General features: G+C 56.4%; 1 protein-coding gene and 1 long non-coding RNA gene across 5 annotated transcripts in view; one reads left to right on the top strand and one right to left on the bottom strand.

Moving 5' to 3' along the window:
* Positions 1-9,108, top strand: part of LOC118529203 (uncharacterized) — a 26,256-nt gene extending 17,148 nt beyond the window's left edge. Inside the window, exons 2-3 of the long non-coding RNA XR_004914011.2 lie at positions 7,646-7,769; positions 8,190-9,108. This is a non-coding gene — a long non-coding RNA (uncharacterized LOC118529203). The remainder of the gene's footprint in view (positions 1-7,645; positions 7,770-8,189) is intronic.
* The window catches only part of MSI1 (musashi RNA binding protein 1), a 23,077-nt gene extending 3,306 nt beyond the window's left edge, over positions 1-19,771 (bottom strand). The window contains exons 1-13 of one of the 4 annotated variants that reach the window (XM_036081983.2): positions 19,664-19,771; positions 19,454-19,494; positions 18,806-18,887; positions 18,623-18,707; positions 15,688-15,729; positions 14,031-14,123; positions 10,372-10,420; positions 9,117-9,199; positions 8,551-8,668; positions 5,599-5,679; positions 4,269-4,325; positions 1,233-1,301; positions 358-545 (exon numbers count right to left, since the gene is read on the bottom strand). In XM_036081983.2, the coding sequence (XP_035937876.1) occupies positions 358-545; positions 1,233-1,301; positions 4,269-4,325; positions 5,599-5,679; positions 8,551-8,668; positions 9,117-9,199; positions 10,372-10,420; positions 14,031-14,123; positions 15,688-15,729; positions 18,623-18,707; positions 18,806-18,887; positions 19,454-19,494; positions 19,664-19,722 (1,047 nt within the window). In that variant the 5' untranslated portion in view covers positions 19,723-19,771. The remainder of the gene's footprint in view (positions 1-357; positions 546-1,232; positions 1,302-4,268; positions 4,326-5,598; positions 5,680-8,550; positions 8,669-9,116; positions 9,200-10,371; positions 10,421-14,030; positions 14,124-15,687; positions 15,730-18,622; positions 18,708-18,805; positions 18,888-19,453; positions 19,495-19,663) is intronic. The other 3 variants (XM_036081984.2, XM_036081985.2, XM_036081986.2) reach the window with 3 other exon arrangements.

The following is a 19,771-nucleotide window of genomic DNA, read 5'->3' as shown; positions in this document are numbered from 1 at the left end:
GGAACACCGAGGTGAGGCACAGACCGTTCTCTAGCCTTGCCCATATCGCCCCCACTGCAGATGCGCTACAAGATTCTCTGGGGTAGGGCTTGGAATCTGCATATTGCCAGTACCCTGGTTAAAATGAGGACACTCCTGAGCTAGAATCTAGCCTCCATGTGGCCAGAGACAGTGAGTCTGCGTGGTATCCCCAGAGCCCACCTAATGCCTGGCACACGGAATGAATGATGAGCCCCACTGTTCCCCCTTGGTGACCATCTTTTTCCATCCATCCTCCCTCGGCCCCCTTCTGCCCCTGCTAACAGACAAAACCTCTCCCTCCTCCAATTTCTGAGTCTTCCAGGACTGGCCACTCACCCCAAGACTGTGGCCGAAGCCGGTGCTGGGGGCGGGGCTGGCAGCGCTGATGTAACTGCTGACCCCCGAGTCCTGGTTGGCTGCCCCATAGAGCTCGGCCATGGGGCCGGGGCTTGTGGTCCCCAGGAAGCCCCCTGTGCGGCTGGGAGTTGAACCTGGAGGGGGAGCCATCGTCCAGGGGTGAGAGCCTGGCAACCCAGAAAGAAGACGGTGATAGCCCCGGCGCCCACTGCTGCCCCACGACACCCCCCTCGAACCCGTTCCACCCACCGTGACCTTGAGCCTTCCCTTTCCCTCACCCCTACATCCCAGCGGGGCCTGTGGGTCCACCGGCTGGAGGTCTCCCCAAGTCCACTTTGCCGCCTCCTCACTGACCTCCAGGCCTCCCCTCCTGAGCCCCTGCAAATTCTCTCCCCATCCGGCAGCCGAGTGCATGTTCCAAAATCGACATCGCTCCACTGCTTCAATGTTCCATGTCTCCCCAGGACCTGGTTCCTCCTGCCTCGTCCTCCCCACCCCCCAATCCTATACTCCCCCCCGCCCCCCATACTAACTGGCCTCTGCTGGGGACACTTTTCTTTTTTGCCTTCAAATCGGAAGTTAAAGAGCCGGGCCTCTGGGAAGCCTTCCTGAGAGGCTCCATCTGTGAGCGCCTCTGGAACCTGACTCCCCCCCCCGCCCCCAGCAGAGCAGGTCTTTCCTTTGTCACACCCGACGCCCCCCCCAGCCTGCAAGCCCAGGAGGACACGGGGTCTCCTCCCTGGCTGGCCTCCCAGGTGCTCTGGGAAAGGGTGGCAGTGGCTACCTCCTCTCCCCTCTAGACTTCCCTGCCCCCTAACACCCCTCTCTGCTTCCTGCACCCCAGAAGGCCTCACCTGTCCCTCGAACCACAGCCGCTGCCGCCGCCGCCGCCGCCATTGGTCCGTAGGCAGTGAGGGGAATGGCTGGAAGGAAAGGTATGGGCCCTTCAGTGTGGTGGCCGAGGGGATGGAGGTGGACAACGGCGGCCCCCTCTGGGCAGTCTCTCCAGCCTTACCCCCCCCCCCAGAGGGTCGGGGCAGCGCCAGCATGGAGGCAGAAAGCACTCCCTTGGGCCCCCAGCTGTACCCTGACCCACGGAATGGATGGAGGAAGGTAGGAGAGCGGATGGCTTCCTAGCAATGGACTCGACCTCAGTTTCCCCCCTGGACTCAAGGGACACACTTGAACAACACAAAACTCAGGGTGGGGAGCGGGGCACCCCACCCTGAGCTGCTCTGAGCGATGCTCCCTACTTCAGAGAGTGCCCTTGGCTGGATGGGACCACCTAGCCCAGAGGTCCCCAGGAGGTTATGGCCCACATCCCAACCCCAGGCGACGGCAGCGATTGCCTGACTGACGTGGGGTACAAGAAGCCGGGCCTGTTGCCTCAAGGTGGGACCAACCCTGAGGTACCAGGGCATGTCCCAGAGCTCCCTGTGGGATCAGGAGGAAGCCAGACTCCAATCCAGGCCATAATCCAGCTTCAATCCTTCCGCCTGTCCTGTTTTCTCTCACTGTCCTTCTCCTGAGGCCACACCCTCAGTAAATTGGGTGCACCCAATTCCCCGCCTCAGGGTTCCCCTGACTGCCACCCAACCGGAAATGACCATTCTCTCCCCAAACTCCCCTAGCCCCTTCTCTTTGGTCCCCTCTTCAGACAGAGATATTGGTATTCCCTTGTTTGCGGTCTACCTCCACAGTGCCCAGCACCCTGCCTTATACACAGTAGGTGTTTAATAAATGGCTGCTGAAGGAGTAAAAGGAACCTCTTCTTTTTTTTTTTTTTCCCAAAGATATCTCTACAACCAATGGGGGGCTTGAACTCACAACCCCGAGGTCAACAGTTGCATGCTTTACAGACTGAGCCAGCCAGGCGCCCCTAAAAGGAACCTCTTCTTAAATAAGTGGTTGGCTTGAACCTGGAGCTCCCTTGGGCCGGGGTAGTGGGGTGAGCGCCCCCTACTGCTCGGCTCTGCCACTGCAGAACCAGGGTCAACCGAGTTGGCATTTGCCCTCAGGGATACAGTCTCCCATCAGGAGATGCACTCTCTGGGGGCTGTTTTGGTGACCTTGACCCTGAACTGGTACTGGACTTGGGGCTAGGGACTCCGTTAATGGCCCCAGAAAATTCTTGGCCAGGCCTTTGGTCTGGGGGATTAAAGTCTGGAGACAGCATGATTCCCCCACTATGAAGGAGCCTTGCCTAAGAGCCATATAGTTGACTCCTCACCCCGACGTCCCCTCCCTTGGCCACCCCCGCTAAGGCGGCCCCCTGCCCCTGGCCCTAAGGCCTTAGAACATCTCCCTGTTTTATTTTCCTTGTGGAACTTCTCACCCTCTGCAATTATTCATTTGCGTGTCTACTTATTTACTGCTCTCTCCACTGAAATATCAGCTCCAGGAGGCAGGGACATTGTCCATCTCATTCCCTGCTGTATCCCCACCTGGACCAGCATCTGGCATGGTAAATGTCTACTGAATGCCTGAAGGAAACACCCACATCTCCTGAAGGCAAGAGAAAAGTTCAGACCCCAGACCTCCAGGGAAAATCTCCTCCCCTGTACCAAGCTAGCTGCTGAGGGGACATGTCTTCTCTCAGTTCTTTTGAGGGCAGGGGGTGGGCTCTGAGGTCTGGTTCTTGGTCTGGTTCGGCCTTTCCACAAAGCAAAGTCAGCTAAGCCAACCTGAGTAAGTGCTTATCACAACTGTAAAGGATTACTCATTTATATAGTAAGTGTTTGTTTTCCTCTCTAGACTGCAGGTCCTGTGAGAGCAGGGCCTGGCCCTGTCTTGTCCCTGCGCTGCCCCCAGGGGCCTGGCAGAGTGCCCCACATAGTAGGTCCTCAACACAAAGTTCTTAAATGAGGAGAAAAGAACCCCCCTTCCAATACCCCCATGGCAGGTCAAACCCAACTCTGCTCAGGGAGGGGCCTCTACCACCCCCCACCTACAGGACTCTTTACTCCCTCCCCTTTCCTCACCCCCTGGTTTTCTTCCCCTTCCCCATTTTGGGGGACCCCTGAGCACCCCTTGGAAGGAAGGTCTCATCGAAAGCAGCAACCATGCTCACGTCCTCCACACACGGCCAGGTTGGGGGGGAGAGTCTGGGGTGGGGTGGGGGGAGAAGCAGGTTGAACAGAGAAACCCCTTGCAGCCCGCCTCATCTGCACATGCCCCTCCCCTCCCCTCGGACTTGGCGGGGCCCCAGGTCCGGAGCAGAGCTGACAGGCCCAGGCAAGGGCTGCAGCTGGAGAGATGGCTCCCGACAGGGCCAAGCGACTTCATCCGGCTTGCTCGGAAGCTGCAAGTGGGCAGCCTGAGGGCTGGATTTGGCCCTCAAATAGGTTTCATTTGGCCTGCAGTGGTTTAACAATTTGGAATTTGTTGCCAACATTTGAGAACGATTGAAAAATCCATTCAGAAGCAAAAGCCGGGTTTCTGGCTTCTCTCTGAAACGGACATCTCAAAGTACTAGGTGTGCATCCCCTCCCGGCCAGGGTGGGCTGGCACAGAGTGGACGCGTGCGCACTCCAGTCTGTCGAAGACCCCGCCCGGCCCACTCTACTGAGTTTGAGACCCTGGCGTCTTGACTGCTGGATCCCAGAGTCTACTCGGTGCCTGGCACATGGGAGGCGCTAAATAAATATTTGCCAACTAGATGAATGAGTGATTTCTCCTCCATCTGCTGGGCTTGGCCCCATGCCCCACCCTTCAGGGCCATGTAGCTACACAGACTGGCCAGGGCCTGGGCGGAGTCCGTTGTGTCCCCACAGCCAGAGGGCTGTTGGACAGGAGCAAAGGGTCCCACTAGCTTTCCCCGGGGAAGACCCCTGGGTTCTTCTCTTTCTCCCCGTGCGGCCTGTGAGGTGTAGGAAATCCGAGCGACTGACCTGTAAGCTCGGGGAGGACTGGGGCGCTCGGGAGAGGGGTCCGCTCTACACGGAATTCTAAAATGAAACGTAAAACAGCTTAGGAAGGTACAGGGGAGGTCCCTGGGGCACGGCCCAGGGAGGACGGATGCACCCACAGGGACACTGGGTAGGGGGACAGGCCATGCACAGGACCCAAGAGCTGGGATGGGGAGAGCACGGTGCCCAGCAGGCAAAGGTGGAGAAGACACAGGCAGAGGAGAGACAGGGAGGAGAAGAGCAGGGAGAGTTGCCACCTACACCCTGGGCTCGGGGCGATGCCGGAGCGACCGTTCTGGGGTTTCTGAAAAGATTTGAGATTGCACCAAAACACCTCCCAGAATCCTCCTCTTTTCCTGCTTATTTGTTTGTTTGTTTGTGGGGAGGAGCTAGTGAGGCGGCATTGATGAAAAACAGTGACCCCAGAGCAGGTCGGACTCAGGCTGGGTTCCTAGCTCCACCACTTTCTAGATGATGGGTCGTCTTAGCAAGTCACTTTGCTCTCGGAGACCATTTCCTCACCTATAAAATGAGGATGGTCATCCTTCCCCCGTGAGTGTTGTCAGGATTAGACAACATAATGTCGAGAAAGGACTCCAAGCTGGACAGCCCAAGAGGCAAGGACGCAAGTGCTTAGGGACCCTCAAAAAAAAAAAAAAAAAAAAAAGGCCAAAAAAGAAAAGAAAAAAAAAAAAGCATGCAAAAATTTGACGTCTGATATTTCAAAGAAAACAACACTGAAGAGCCATCATGGCAAAATTCAGAACTTTGTTGGGCTTCCTGCCACTTATTCTAAGGTCTAGTGTTATTTTTATTTTGCATTACAAATGAGGGTGGTGATCATCAGGGTTTTGGATTGCTTTTCAGCATTCAGGGCCGCAAAAGGTCTTGTGGGCCTTAAAAGGGCTCAGCGGAGCACGTGGTCATTGTAAGCGTGGCCATAAAGACACAGCTGGCGACGGCCCTCAGGGACGCTTCCGCCACAAGTCTGATGTCTTCTTTGGTGGAAGTGGCAACTCGGAATGGCGTGAGGAGGGGAGAAAGGCAGGAGGCAGGCAGAGATCGGCCTGGGAGAGAACCGTGCCATGCAGGACCACGCGGGGGTGGGAGGGGGTTATCCCCAGCTTCTGGGGAGGAGAGGAGGAGGGGATGGTGGGGAGAGGTGCTCCTTCCTCAGACATGCCCTTCCTTCCAAGCCTCCAGCAGGCAGACCACCCCCCCAGCCATGCACCCCCAGACACCGCCCTGAGGACTCAGACTGCCCAGGAACTGGGGACATGCTGGCAACAGAGGGACACCAAGCAGGACTTACCGGGGAATTGGTAGGTGTAGCCAGGGGCGAGGCCTGTATAACTCCGGCTGGCATAGGTTGTGGCCTGGAAACCGGGGTAACCTGATAGGGCAAGGGGGCTAGTGTTAGATGCCTCACCTAGTGCTCAGACCCTGCTCAGTGGGCTTCGAAGGATCTGAGCCACTCGTCTCCCTCCCCACCTCATAGCGCAGATAACAGCCACATTTACCAAACACCTTCTGCATGCCAGGCCCTGGGCTAAGCCCACTGCATACTTCATTCTCTCCTTAAGCCTCACAAGAATCCTAAGAAGCAGGTACTATTAGGAGCCCCATTTCACAGATGGGGAAAACTGAGGCTCAGAGAGGTGACATATTAGCTGAGAATAGTCCAAACCCTTACCAAGACCCTTCGTGCTCTGGCTCCTGCCTCATTCCTGTCCTCATCTACACTCCCCTGCAGTCACATTGGTCTCCCTGCTGTTTCTCAAAGCCACCAAGCTCCTTCCCACCTCAGGGCCTTTGCACAGGCTGTTTCCTCTGCCTGGAACACTCTCCCCCTGCCAGGTTTTCCCATGACTGTGTTCTTGTCGTTGTACAAGTCTCAGCTCAAATGTCACCTCCTTGGAGAGGTCATTCTTTTTTTTTTTTTAAGATTTTATTTATTTTTTTTTGACAGAGACAGACACAGCGAGAGAGGGAACACAAGCAGGGTGAGTGGGAGAGGCAGATAGAGAAGCAGGCTTCCCGCTGAGCAGGGAGCCTGATGTGGGGCTCGATCCCAGGACACCAGGATTATGACCTGAGCCGAAGGCAGACGCTTAACAACTGAGCCACCCAGGCGCCCCTGGAGAGGTCATTCTATAAGAGTCCTCCCTCCCATCAGTTACAATATTTATCAATTACCCCACAGCACCAATGATCATTATCTGAACTTATCCTAGGTTGGTTTTTTTTTTTTTTAATTTTATTTATTTAAGTAATCTCCACACCCAATGTAGGGCTCAAACTCACGACCCTGAGATCAAGAGTCACACACTCCTCTGACTGAGCAGCCAGGTGCCCCTCCCAGGGTTTTTTTTTAAAAGACCTGATTATCTGTCTTCCCCATCTTTCATTTCTGTATCTCCGGGACAAGCCTCCGGTGCCTGCTACTTGTATGCATCTAATAAAATGCGCAGCTTTGCCAGAAAAATCATATAGTAATAACGAGACTGGAATTCGCATTCAGAGCTAACTGGTTCCAAGTCTCTTAACCACCAATGCCTGTATTGGTGTAATTTCCTTCTTTGTCATTTTTTTAAATGGGGTGAAACCAGCTAATGAATCACCTTGAAAAGAAAACGGGTCTCAATGTTCCAGACCGAAGGAGGCTAGAGAGACGAGACAACTAAACGCAATACCCGATTCTAGCCCGGATCTTATTTGAGAGGGCAAAAACGTGCTATAAAGAACATTATTGGGTCAACTGATCAAATTGGAAAATAGATTAAAATATTGGAGTGACATAAATATATGAAGTGGATTATTATCACGTGGCATCATGAGCAAAATACCCCTAATCTTAGGAAATACACGCTGAAGTATTTAAGGGTTAAGGGCTATAATGCATTTAACTTAAGCTCAAATGATTCAGTGGAAAATCACCAAAGTATTGTGTGTGTGAGTATGTGTGTGTGCGTGTGAATACACATACGATATGTGCACACATATACACGCATACACAGAGAGAGCAAGTGACAGCAAATGGGGTATGATATTAACGGGTGAGTCTGGTAAAAGGTATATGGATATTCTTTGTACTATGTTATTTTTGCAAGTCTTCTGAAATTTTGAAACTACTTCCAAATAGAAAGTTAAAAGACAACTTCAAGAGAAGACAGTGCCCTGTGTGGAGTCTGCTCTCCTCACCCACTCTATCTGTGATCTCAATCCCGACCTTCTAGCCCAGGCCATGCCCACCCACCACCTCCTGCCTCTGAATTCCCAGAGCACCCCTCCCTCCGTACCTGGCAAAAAGACTCCTCTGTACTGTTCTCTTTCTGTGTGTATGCATCTTGTCTCTCCAGGGAGACTGCGAGCTTCCTGGGCGGCCCAGCTCAGATTGTGGGCCCCAAACATTGCTGACTCCTACTCACCTTCCAAGGCACATGGCGACGTGCACTGACTCCGGGGAGCCTCCTGGACCACCAGGTGGGTTTTGGGTGCCTCCTTGGGCCTCCCACAGCCTCCCATCACTATATGTTACCATCGCCTTTTGACTCCTGCCTCCCGCTTGATGGGAAAGCCCAGGAGGGCAGGTCCTGCCCCTCAGAAACTGCTCAATAGATATTATTTGGGTGAACAAGCAGCAGCTGCTTTCTTTTTGCTCTCCCCAAAGTCTTTGGGTCATTGTAAATGCTGTTCCCTCTGCCTGCAACACTTTACCCTTCCCTTCTCCCCTGACCTCCTGTAACTAGCACCTACTCACCCCACGCCCTCAGCTTAAATGTAACTTCCTTTCTGGCTTCTCCAAACCTCGGTCCCAGTTCTCTATGCCCATGCTCTCTTGGCCCCTTATACTGCTCCATCCTAACCCTACTTACTTATATTCTTACTTGTTTTCCCTGCCAGACCACAAAGCTCCAAGGAAAGTCACTGTTATATTTGCTGGCATAGCTCCTAGCATCTATAGCTGCTCAGTAACTACGAGATGGATGGATGGATGGATGAACAAATGGACAGATGGACAGAAGGATCAATGAAGAAGGAGCAGCTGGGCCATTTTCCGGCTACCGCCAGAGGGCAGCACCCCACAACCCAATGGCCCCACCCTGGGTTGGCTTGGAGGCTTGAGATCCTTGGTCCCCACTCCTGCCCGGTGACTCACGCAGGAGGGCAGGCCACAGAGGAGAGGCAACACGTACGCAGCCCCTGGGAGCCCTGGGAGCAGTTGCGGGCGGGAAGTAGCCACACGTGCAGGCCTAGCACATACCCAGCATGCCAATGCCCAGCATGAAGGCGTCCATCCCATAGGGCATGACTCGAGACCTCCCCCGGGCTGAGCCCGTCGGCGACATCACCTCTTTTGGCTGAGCTTTCTTACATTCCACCTGCAATGAGACCTGATGGTCAGTCCCTCCTCCGGACGTAGGGTCGTAGACCCTCTGGTTCCCTAGCCGGCCTCCTTCCTGTTAGGTTCATAGATACCATTTATGGCGTGCTCGCTGGGCGCTAGAGATCATGTAAACAGTTCTGCAGGCAGTTAGGGCTTACACCAAGCCCAGGAGGGGGCATAGTGCTGCCTCAGACGCGGGGAAGTCATCTCCCTAATGAACAGACTAGCAAGTGGTAGAGTGAGGATGTTAATCCAGGACTCTCTGACTCCACGAGCCATGCTTTTGAACCACCAGGAGACACTGGCTTCCTGTCCAGATCTTCAGGGGGTGGGAGAACTGGCTCTGCCCCGTGGACTGTGATTCCCTTCTGCCTGCCTCCAGAACCTCCGGGCGCCCGTGTCTCTCTCTCTGCACCTCCACCCGTCCGGTCTCCCCCACTCACCATTTTGTTGTTGATTTCATGGAAGTGTATTTCACACACTTTCTCCACGATGTCCTCACTCTCGAACGTGACAAACCCGAACCCTAGAAGGCAAAGGCGGGGACAAAAGCCAGGGTGTATGGTCAAAACCCAGCCCCGAGTGATACCACACCAGCACTCCTCTTTCACGGGCCAGTGCCCGAGAGTTAATGGAAGCCTCCGCCCACAGCCTGGGAACCTCTCAACTCCCCTCCTGCTGAGACAGGGTTTCTAGTCCCCACATTACAGATGCGAAAGCCAAGGCTCAGAGAAGTGAAGTGACTTGTCCAAGGTCACACAGCAAATTAGAAAGCGTTAGGGCCGTCATGAAGATACACTCAACATGCCTTTTTGCTTTCTCAGATGCTTTCCAAAGGAAGGAAGAACACACACAAACACTTACGTACATTTACACAAAAGTGTACACACCCAAACCTATGTACACAGTCACACATATACACAGATGTACACACACACACATATACCTAGGGACCCATACATCATACAGAAACTTGGCAGCGCTCACAAAGGCCCCCCTACACATGAAGAGTTACCATGACACACAAGACACATGCAAATATTCAGACACAGACAACCTCGCGTGCACAGATACAAATACACACACACACACATACATACGTGCACACCCCAGCACACATCCCAATCCCCAAACAGGCTAATACGCCCGAAGCAACTGGAGAAACAACCCCACCTCCTCCCGGGTGTGCCCCAGGGGTTGGAATGGGATTTCTCAGAAGGCAAGGCCCTTGGGAGAAAAACAACCGGGCAATGCACACTGTGGCCCAGATGCTCACAGGTTCAGGGGCAAGGGGGTTGGGGGCTGGGCTCAGCCCGTGGGTCGGGGTGGGAGCGGGAGCAGACTGTGGAGTCAGCCTGACCCTGGGGCGGCCTGGCCTAAGCTCTGGTTACCAGGGACAAGGTAAGCCCCCGCAGATACCAGCTCGGGCGGGGGGTGGGGTGGGGGGGGCATTGAGGGCTCAGTTTGGAAGGGGGGAGGTTGCTCCTCTGCTCCTCTCGGGTGTCTGCAATTGGGCAAGTTTCTAGCACAGGAAACGGCGGGACAAAAGCCTTCTGTAAGGCCAGGCCCCGGAGAGGATGCAGATCCTTGGGGATAGGATGTCAGGAGGCAAGATGAAAGGGCAGCTGTGACCTGCAGCCCCCTGGCTGACCACAGGCCCCCAGCCTGGCCTGGAAAGGGGGAGGGGGCCACACTCACCTCGGTGCCGGTTGGTGGTTTTGTCAAACATCAACATGGCATCGTCCACCTGAAACAGAGCCTGCCATGGTGGACCCACCAGAAACCAGGGGACCCGCCACAACACAGCAGCAGGGGCTCGCTCCCACGCCCACGCCCCTCTCGTGCAGGCTAGGCTTTCTCTTAAATCTGCTCCCTGCGCATCTGCATCTGCAGCCCCACCTGGATGCCAAGGCACCTCCCATCCAACCACCAGATTCTCAATGGACCAGACTGCAAATATGAAGCACCAAATATGTGCCTGGCACTTTGCCCCATCATCCTCTCTACAGTCCCTGCAATGTAAGCGCCTCGTTTTGTAGATAAGGAAATGGGCTCAGAGAGGTGAAGTCACCAGGCCAAGGTCACACAGCAAATCCTAGACCAAGCCTGGGAGGAGGAGGAGGCGCGGAGTGGGTGCTAAAGAATGCAACGTGGGAGCAAGATAGAAAGGGGGAAATGAAAGCCTCTTCCCTTTTTGCAAAAGGCCAGGAGGACGGCAGCCACTCCAGCCAGACTTGACTCCCCTCTCCTGGTACAGATCTTTTCCTCTAATTGAGGTTTCCTTTTGCTAGAGGCTGTAATTAAAGCAAGTAGAGTTCAGTGCCTGGGCTGCTTGCCTCCCACTGACTGGGGGAGGGGCAGGGGGCTGAGGAAGGGGGGTGGGCTACATGATCCACCCCCCTCCCTTGCACCCCAGTCTCCTCTTCTTGCTACTCCCTCAAGGCATCCCCTTGGATACATGGACAGCCAAAGGCCTTAGCTTCGCTCCTGCAGTCCCATTTCCCTCCCTTTACCTACAGCGCGTGCTTCCTCCTTGTCCTCTTAATTCTTCAGCCAATGTCAGCCACCTCATGGGGTTAAGCTAAGGTCTGATTTGTCCTGAGTGGAAATCAAGGGCTGCTCCTGATACCTTCCCCCCACAACACACACATCCCACTTCAGCCGCTGACCCTCCCCCAAATGGTCAGACACCCAAGGGATGAAGGAAAACTTCCTGAGGCCATGGGGTACAGCCTCTCCTCCACTCTCCTTGGCTCTCTTTCCAGCCTGTCATCTGCCTCATTAAAGTGGCAAAGGCAGCCCCTGAACAGGGTGGCCCCCCAGCTCTCCTTAGGTGCCAAGCAGCACCAGGCCTCTGACGCCCCCCTGGGAGAACCAGGACCCCACTAAGTCAGGAGGCAGCTGGGTCACTGGAGGATCTTAGAGGGAAATGACACCTCCCTCCCCAAGGAGCTTCCTGCTCCAGGGGCCTGCATCAGAGTGCCTCTGACACTCCCATCCTTATGGACCCACTCTGCATCCCAATCCCAAATCAGCTAGACCGTCCAAACTGGGCAGAAGCTTTAGGCTCCACACATCTTCCCCACCCCCTTGCTTAAACAATGGAAAAGAGAAATCTAGAAAGGAGAGTTGTGATAAAAATACAGGCTTTAAGTAGGACAGACTGGAAATGGAATCCAAGATCCCTGCCTTTGCTGGTTGGGTAATCTTGGACTAGGTTTCCTCGTCTGTAAAATGGGCGTAACAGTGTTTATCAATTGTATAGAGGAGTTAAATGACATGGCACCTGTAACACGAAATCACGTTACCTGGGACACAGCAAGTGCTTAATAAATAACAGCTATTTTGACCTTTATTATGGAGGGGCTCGCCCACAGTCACGTGGGGGAGAAGCAAAGCAAGAGAGCGAGCAACCCAACACCCCTTGCTTTGACGGTTCCATTAGGACAGCACCCAGGCCAGCTATGGTGATGGCCATCCTATCAAGCACCCTGACTTATACTCAGTAATTATTTTTTGAATTAATGAATGAATAAAAGCCACACCCTCTTCCTTAATCCTATAGCTCTGAGTTCCTGCCTGACCCACAAAGTGATTCAGCCCAAATCCACAGCCATTCTGGCCTTCCTTCACCCAGCCCTCCAGCTCCCACCATTCCTGGCCCCCCAGACCCTTCAACCGGGCCTCGGCTGGACAGACCCCTAGCGAGGCAGTGGGGTTGAGGCCAGGGCAAGGAGCAAGGGAAGTGGCTGGGGGTCCAGGGGACCCCCACTGGTGTCCCCTCCTGGGGCCAGCTGAGGGGAGGGAGGCTCCCAGCCCAGTGTCCTTAATAGGCTTTGGTCTCCATGGGAACCCGGGGGCAGGGGGGCTCCGGCAGGGGGAGGGGAGGCGGCCGAGGCCTGCTGACCAGTGGGAGCCGCCAAGTTCGGCGGCCGCTAAGCCTGAGTGGCAGCCATGGCGGCTGACCATTGTTCCCCCCTCGGCGGCGGCCCCTCGATCCGGGCGGGGGGCCCCCCGCCGCGGGGCCCTTGGCATTCCCGGCTGTCCCCCTCGCTCCCTGGCAGCCTATTCTCCGGCTCCCCCTGGCCTCCCCGGGCCGGTTTCACATGCCAACGCCGATTTAGGCCCGAACAAAAGACGCGGCCGCTGACGGCTTCTCCTGGGGCCCGGTTGCCATGGCAACGCCGGCCCCGGGGGCAGGCGGCCTCCAATCACAGCTGCTGGATCAGATTAGTGCGAGCTCTAATGCTCGGCGCTCAGACACAAAGACACCCCGCCGGAGCCGAGCGGGCCTGCTGCTTCCCAGGAGCGCCCTTCCCTCTGGGGCCCAGGCCGCCGACCTGCCCTCCGTCCTGTACCCGGGTCCCCACGGAGGCGCCTGAGCCCAGGCCTTTGGCCCCCACGCCGCCAGCAGCCGCTGGCCAGGGGACCTCCCACCCTCTCCTCTTCTCCCCTAGAGACAGGGCCCTGGAAGCCCAGCCGGTCCCCAGCTCACATCCCATTCCCAAGGCCGCTGCCCTTTGCCTAGCAGGCAACTGAAAATGCCTTGCTGGGCAGGTAGAGACCCAGCCTGTAGCCTGTCTCATGTCATCGAGGACCAGGGACCCCAGCACTAAGCACAGCAGCCCTCCTTCACCCCCAGTCTTAAAACTTGGCCCCCTCTTTGCCATAGCCCCATGGGACCTTGATGCTCCCATCACTCACCTTTCTGGGGACAACCTATTGTCTGATGATGCCACATCTCCTTCGTAAACTAAATGGTCCAGAAATTTAAGCTCAATGCACCTCAGAGCGGAGAGCCAATCTGCTGGGCCTGATCAGGAATTTAGGGTGCTCTCTGCAGTGCTCCCCCTCAAATAGCTAGGGGATCAGCACCTCCCCCCCAGCTCCCACCTGTGCAAGCTGGGCGCTGAGTGCAATTGGGAATCATATTTATTGCCTCCTTATCATCCTCACCAGGAAGGAGTGGGGGAAGGTGCAACCGCCCGTGGCCTGGACAGGTGCAAACTCCCAGGAGGCCAAGGGGTGACTGGATTGAACTGGCTGGGGAGAGCAGCCTCCCTCGGGAGAATGAAGATAAGCAAGAGAAAAACACAGGGGGAGGGCAACAACAGGGACAGCTACTGTGTGGCTTCTCTCCCTGGGGATGTGTCCAGAGGCTGAGGCCCACAGATAGGAAAGGAGCCTGAACCGTGAGGAGCCTGGCCTCACCCACGAAAGGACCCAGTCCCCTTTTCACCTTTTTTGCAGGAATTGGAATGACCTGGCTGGCCTCTGCTTGTCCTGACCAATGAATGCTACAGGGCTTCCACAGCCCCTGAAAGCACCCCCAGCAAGCACCCCCAGTTTTGACCCACCTTCCCAAACTGCTCAAAATACTGCTTCACGTCCTCCACCGTGGTGTTCACTGATAGCCCCCCCACAAAGATCTTCTTCGTTCGAGTCACCATCTGTTAAGGGGAGGGAATGAGAAAGTGGGCATCTGAGTCCTGTGGCCTACTGCCACCAGCAGGGGCTCGAGCCCTCCTGCCAGGGCACCAGCTGACAAGCTCTCTGTGGCCCTAGCTACTCGGAAGCCCCCCCAGCTCCCCCTTGGACCCCCACCTCTAGGCCTGTCATGGGCAGCTGTGCACCCCACACACTGGCTGGCCTGAGTGTGCCTTCCTCCCGCCTGCATCCCTGGGGTCTGTGTAGGGGAAAATGCCTTCCAGAAGGACCAACACAGGGAAGGGGGCGCGTTAGTGACCCAGACCTACAGTGTAACTCAGAGACCCCACCAGCACCCCTGGGAGAGACCAAAGCCCATCACAGGGTTCCCCTGAACTCAACGCCGACATTTTCCTCATCAACCTCCTCCCAACCCAACCTCTGGCAGCCCTGTGGCCCCAGCCCTGTTTTAGGAAGAACACATGGTCCTAATTACCCCAGGAGCGCATGGCTAATCCACAGCAATTCCCAGCCCCATCCTAACACTAAAGCACCTTCTGTCACCAAACTGCTTAATGGAATTAACCCAATTCCGACCATGTGCTCCCTGGTGCGGCTTCCTTCGAATACCTGCTCCATAATTGCTTTCAGGCCCTCTGCTGGATCCTTCTAGAGATGTCCCCTTCCTGTCTCCTAAAACTTGTCCCTCTCCCTTCGCTGTGGCAGGAGCTGGGCACCATGGTGGAAGCCACTGGCTCAAAACCTTAAAGCATCCTGGTTCCTACCAAACCCCTTGCAAAGGGGGAAACAGATCTCCCGAAGGGGGACCTAGTCCTAAGACACAAGTTAAGTCAGCAGACTCAGGGGTCCTCAGCTCCCTGTACTGTAATCAGCCTTCCTTCCTGTCCCCTATATTTAACCATTTAAAAATTAAGATCTGGCTATTTGCCTTGGGGCCTGGAATAAAATCTCAGGCCCCTACACTGCACCAAAAGTCTTGAATGCTATATAGCTCAACTGCTCAGAATGCACACACACCCAGAAAAACTTGCCACAGCCCTGGGGAAAGAGAGCACTGGGAGGGTAGCCACTCACCCAAGCTGAAAGACAAGAGGTGACCTACTCCCTGCTCCCTTCCCCCTCTGCAAGCTGAACACAGTGAACCCCAGAGGTAGGAAGGTGATTGGGGGGTCAGAGATAGCTCCCCGGCCTGACACTAGCTCAGCCTCAGGGGGTGTCTGTCCTGGGTTTGACCTCCACAGGGGCATTGGGTTTAGCCACTGTGATCTATGAGGTCAGAATTCGACTTAGGGTCCAAAGTGTACTGGCTTCAAATACAGGACAATGAATCCCCTGAGGGGTTCCTCCTTCTCCCAATACATGCAGCCCCCTCCCAGTCCACCCCAGAGCACAGATGGAAAGATGCAGGATGTCTTCAACCCACAGAGCAAGGACATTAAGAATCCTCCCTCTTCCCATCCTAGTCTATTCCAGAAACACTCCAAACAGAGGTTCCAGAAGCATCTCCCGTAGAAGGGAATCACTGCGTGAAGTAGCACAGCTCCTCCCAGACACAGACATACCCACCTTAGGCTGTGCTCGCCGAGGAAAGGCCACCTTGGGATCAATCTGAAAGAGAACGGAGAGGTAAAGGGGCCTTGGTTATCGCACTTCAGATGGGTGACCACACAGCCTTCAGCCCTGAGGACTTCTCTCATCCCAGGACACAGAGGTGACACAGAGGGGACAGAAATCAACACAGCCTCTGGCAGAAAAGTATAGTGGTTAAGCATTTAGGCCCTAGTGCCAGGCTGCTGGGTTCAAATCCCACTTACACTGTTCCCCAGCTGTGAGACCCTGGGCAAGTTACTTAACCTCTCTGAGCCTCAGGGCCAAGCTCTCCTGCAAAATGGGCAAAAAGTAACACCCATCTCAAAGGGGTCCTCCACAGACTATTTGAGATAATGCTTACAAAGCACTTGGCAAGGTGTCTGGCTCACAGCAGGAACCCCAACAAAGTAAGCAAAGTCTTAATTCTTCAAGCACAGGGTACTCGAGGGTCCTCCTCACCTAACTGACTTCACACAGATGCCTGTCTAGGGGAGGCATACAATCCAGACTTTGGAAGCCTTGTGGATGGAAATACTCTTTGCTTCAAGGTAAGAGTTCATAAATCACCAGGAATGGACTCAGTTCTGTTCCCCCAATGCTATCGACATCTAACAGCCCTCTTTGAGGCTGCAAGCAAACAGCTCCCTGATAATGCAGCCAGGTTTGGAGTGAATCAGAGTGCAGCCTTTGGTAATGTGCAAGGGCATGGGACTTGGACTCCATCAGAAACTCTGGGCTCCAGGCCAAGCCTCTGATTTTGGTAACTTGCCCACCCCTCTGAGCCTCAGTTCCCTCATCTGCAAAGTGGGGATAATCACACGCACTTTCCCAGGGGCAGCCATGGGGAATCAAATGAGATAACACGGGTGAAAGCAGCCCTTTGTGAACTGCCCCTCATTGCGCAAACAAAGGTGCTATTACCAGCGGGCCACCTTTGCCCTTGGCTGTGAACAACCAAAGGAGAAAAGCAAGATGCACCTGGGTGCTCCTGGGTACTGATAAACAGAAAAAGCCAGGGCACGAGACATTGTGATCAATGCAGGACCTATGGGGCCTGGTCATTCCAGAGTTTCTTGCCATCCACATGGGTGGATACCACTCAGAAGTTCACCAGCCAATCGCAGGGAAGATCTATCTTTTCCCAAAGTTCCTTCCGTTCAAAACTCAGCCTCGTTCTGGGCAACCGGCGCTGGCTCCTCTCTGCCTAAATGGCATGAACCAGGGACCAGCCTCCTCTGGGCTCCCCCACTGGATCTGCCCACAGAGAAGGAACCTCTAAAATCCATGCTGGGGCAATGTCTCCTCTCTCCCAAAGTCCCACTGGGCTTCAGGGGAAATCAGGACTGCCCATTTCCCCTGTCTGAAGGTGTGATTTCGTACCTCTATGGACATTTTCATCCTTCTCTTTCTCCTGGAAGCAGCCTCCCCAGCCACCAGAGCACCTCAGACAGTCCCCCTGCGCAGACCCTGATGGGGAGATGGTACCCAAGCCACGTCCCACAGACCCACGCACACCCGATCCCTGACACACCCCACCTCCACTCTGACTCACAGCCGGTAACATAAATAAAACCCAACAAGTAAATAAAAGGTGAAAGTCAAAACCCAAAATAGACTCCCCACAATAAACCTCCCTCCCACCCCCCTCTCCCAGGCCAGCGAATGCCAAACACAAAGCCCTTGCCTTTTTGAGTCCCAAACCTCAGAAGGATGCCCATCACACCCTCCTTCCCCTCTTCTCTCTTCTCCTTATCAATCTTCCATGACCCCCCCACCCCACCCAGCCCCAGTCCCTAAATCTCAGCTTCCTGAGCTCTGCTGAAGCCATCAGTGCATTCTGAGGACAGGGGATGGTAGGAGAACTGGCAGCTTGATGGCAGATAATCACCAAAAACAATAGGGCACTGTCTCTCCACTCCCGGCTTGGGTCACTCAGTCTGCGCCAAGAAGATCCTTTCAGAGCCGGCAAAGTTGAGGCCTGGCCTCATTTGCTCATTACTGCGAGCAGGAGTGGGAGCCACTGGGCAGAGATAACAGGAGCTGGGGACAGGCGGTAATTTAGCAAATTCTTGGGCACAACCAGTTATTGTTGCAGGTAAACAGGAGCTGGTGACTGACCCAAGCAGGGAGGCCCGGGGCCGGAGGAGAGTGGGGGAGTGTGGAGAGAGAGATCACACTGTCCCGGCCCCCTGGCCTCCGGTCACCCCATCACAGAGTAACCCCTCCTCTGACTTTCTCCTTTTCCCTCTCCCCTAGAGCAGGGGCCTAGGCCAGCGCCCCCTGGAGGGCCCAAGACACTGGGGAGCAGTGGGACAGCAGTAAAATGTTTTAGGAGTTTGAATGCCAGAAAAGCAGCCTCCCCTTGGATCCAGCCCTCAGAAGGGTTGTTTCCAGGCACGCTAGTTCCCTTCTCATAAATCCCTTCATGGGCAAAGCAGGTTCATGTCTTCCACACAAAGCGGGGAGCTCATAGACCAAAAGGGGGGGGGAGAGGGAGGGGAATTCAGTGATGCTTTGCCATTGGTTTGGAATGGTGGTGGTGGGGAGCCAAATTCTAGAGTCCAGAGAAGCCACCGGATGGGTCGCTGCAGCCCTGACTCACCCAGTTCGGGCTAAGGGAGGGCCCTGGCCCCACCCCAAGCTGCTCCGGGGAGGCATCAAGATTAGTAGGTATAGGGAGGGGCTGGGGGGGGTGGTAGCATCTCACCGCAGGCCTGGGATTTTTATCCTCCCTCTGCCCCCCGCCCCCCGACTCTGGTGACAAAGTTTCGGAGCTTGGCAGCCCTTCTACTCAGAAAACTCCTTCCTTCCTTAAGGACCCGGTCCAACTGTCCTCTGGGGAGAGTCCTGACCCTCTCCTCTGGCGGCCTCCCTCTCCCAAAGGACCCCCGACGCCCAGAGGGCCACTCACTGTTTTGGAGTCGAGCTCGTGCCGCGACTGCGCCAGCACTTTATCCACCCCCGCCTGGTCCATGAAAGTGACGAAGCCGAAACCCCTGCGCGCGGTAGTGAGGGAGAGGCAGATGGTTACAAGGCAGTGAGCGGCGGTGGAGGGGGGCGAGCCGGGAGCAGGAGGCGGGGGTGAGGGGCTCACCTGGATCTCTTGGTCAGAGGGTCCCGCATCACCAGACACTCCTTCACCTCCCCGAACTGGCCGAAGTATTCGCGCAGCCCTTCTGTAACCACACACCCGCCTTCGGACCAGCTCGGGCCCCGCGCCCTTCCCCCCCCTCCCCCGTCCTTTGCCCCCGGTGACCCCGCCGCGGCCCGGCCGCCCCCGCGCCGAGCAGCCTGCGCGCTCTCCACTGCCCCCCCTCCATAGCCCTCACCCAGCTCCCGTGGAGCCTTCTGGCGCCCACGGGGGCTCCAGGAAGCCGAGGGCCGAGCTGGGCTGGAGGGGGGACGGCTCCGGCCGGGTTCCCGCCGCTCCGGGAGCCGCCTCACAAAAGTTTGAGCCGCAGGTGCGAGCGGAGTTGGCGCTGCCGCCGGCGGGTCCCGGGGGCCCAGCCCACCCCCCGATGCCCCCTGAACCCCTCATCTCCTCCCCTCCACCCGCTGGGCCATGCGCGCTCGCCGATCGCCCTGCGCTCTCGGGGTCCCCGGGCGGGGCGCGAAAGAGGGCGCGGGGGCGCCCGGGGTCAGCAGGGCGCAGGGCCGGGCTGGGGTGTCCGGTTCCGGGGAGCCGGGGGGGGGTGTCCAGGGTGCCCTGCCTTGGCCGGCGGGCGCTCCCGGGCTCGCTCACCCTGCGTAGTCTGCCAACTGAGTCCCCCGATGAACATCTTGCTGCGGGAGGAGGAGAGACACAAAGGGCCCGCGTGAGCGCCGGGCGCCAGGGCGCAGGGGGCGAGGGCCCGGGCCCCGGGGAGGCCCGGCCCGACCCGGATCGGCCATGTTGGCGGGGCCGGGGCGGGCGCGGGCCGGGCAGGCCGGGCCGGGCCGGGCCGGGCCGTACCAGGGGTCGTGCGGCGAGTCCGGGGAGGCGAGGCCGGGCTGGGGCGCGTCAGTCTCCATCGGGAGCCGCGGGCGGCGCGGGCAGCGGAGCGGCGGCGGCGGCGGCGGC

The sequence above is a fragment of the Halichoerus grypus genome, chromosome 13, assembly GCF_964656455.1.
Source record: "Halichoerus grypus chromosome 13, mHalGry1.hap1.1, whole genome shotgun sequence".
Classification (NCBI taxonomy): domain Eukaryota; kingdom Metazoa; phylum Chordata; class Mammalia; order Carnivora; family Phocidae; genus Halichoerus; species Halichoerus grypus.
This window is presented reverse-complemented; position numbering and strand designations above follow the sequence as displayed.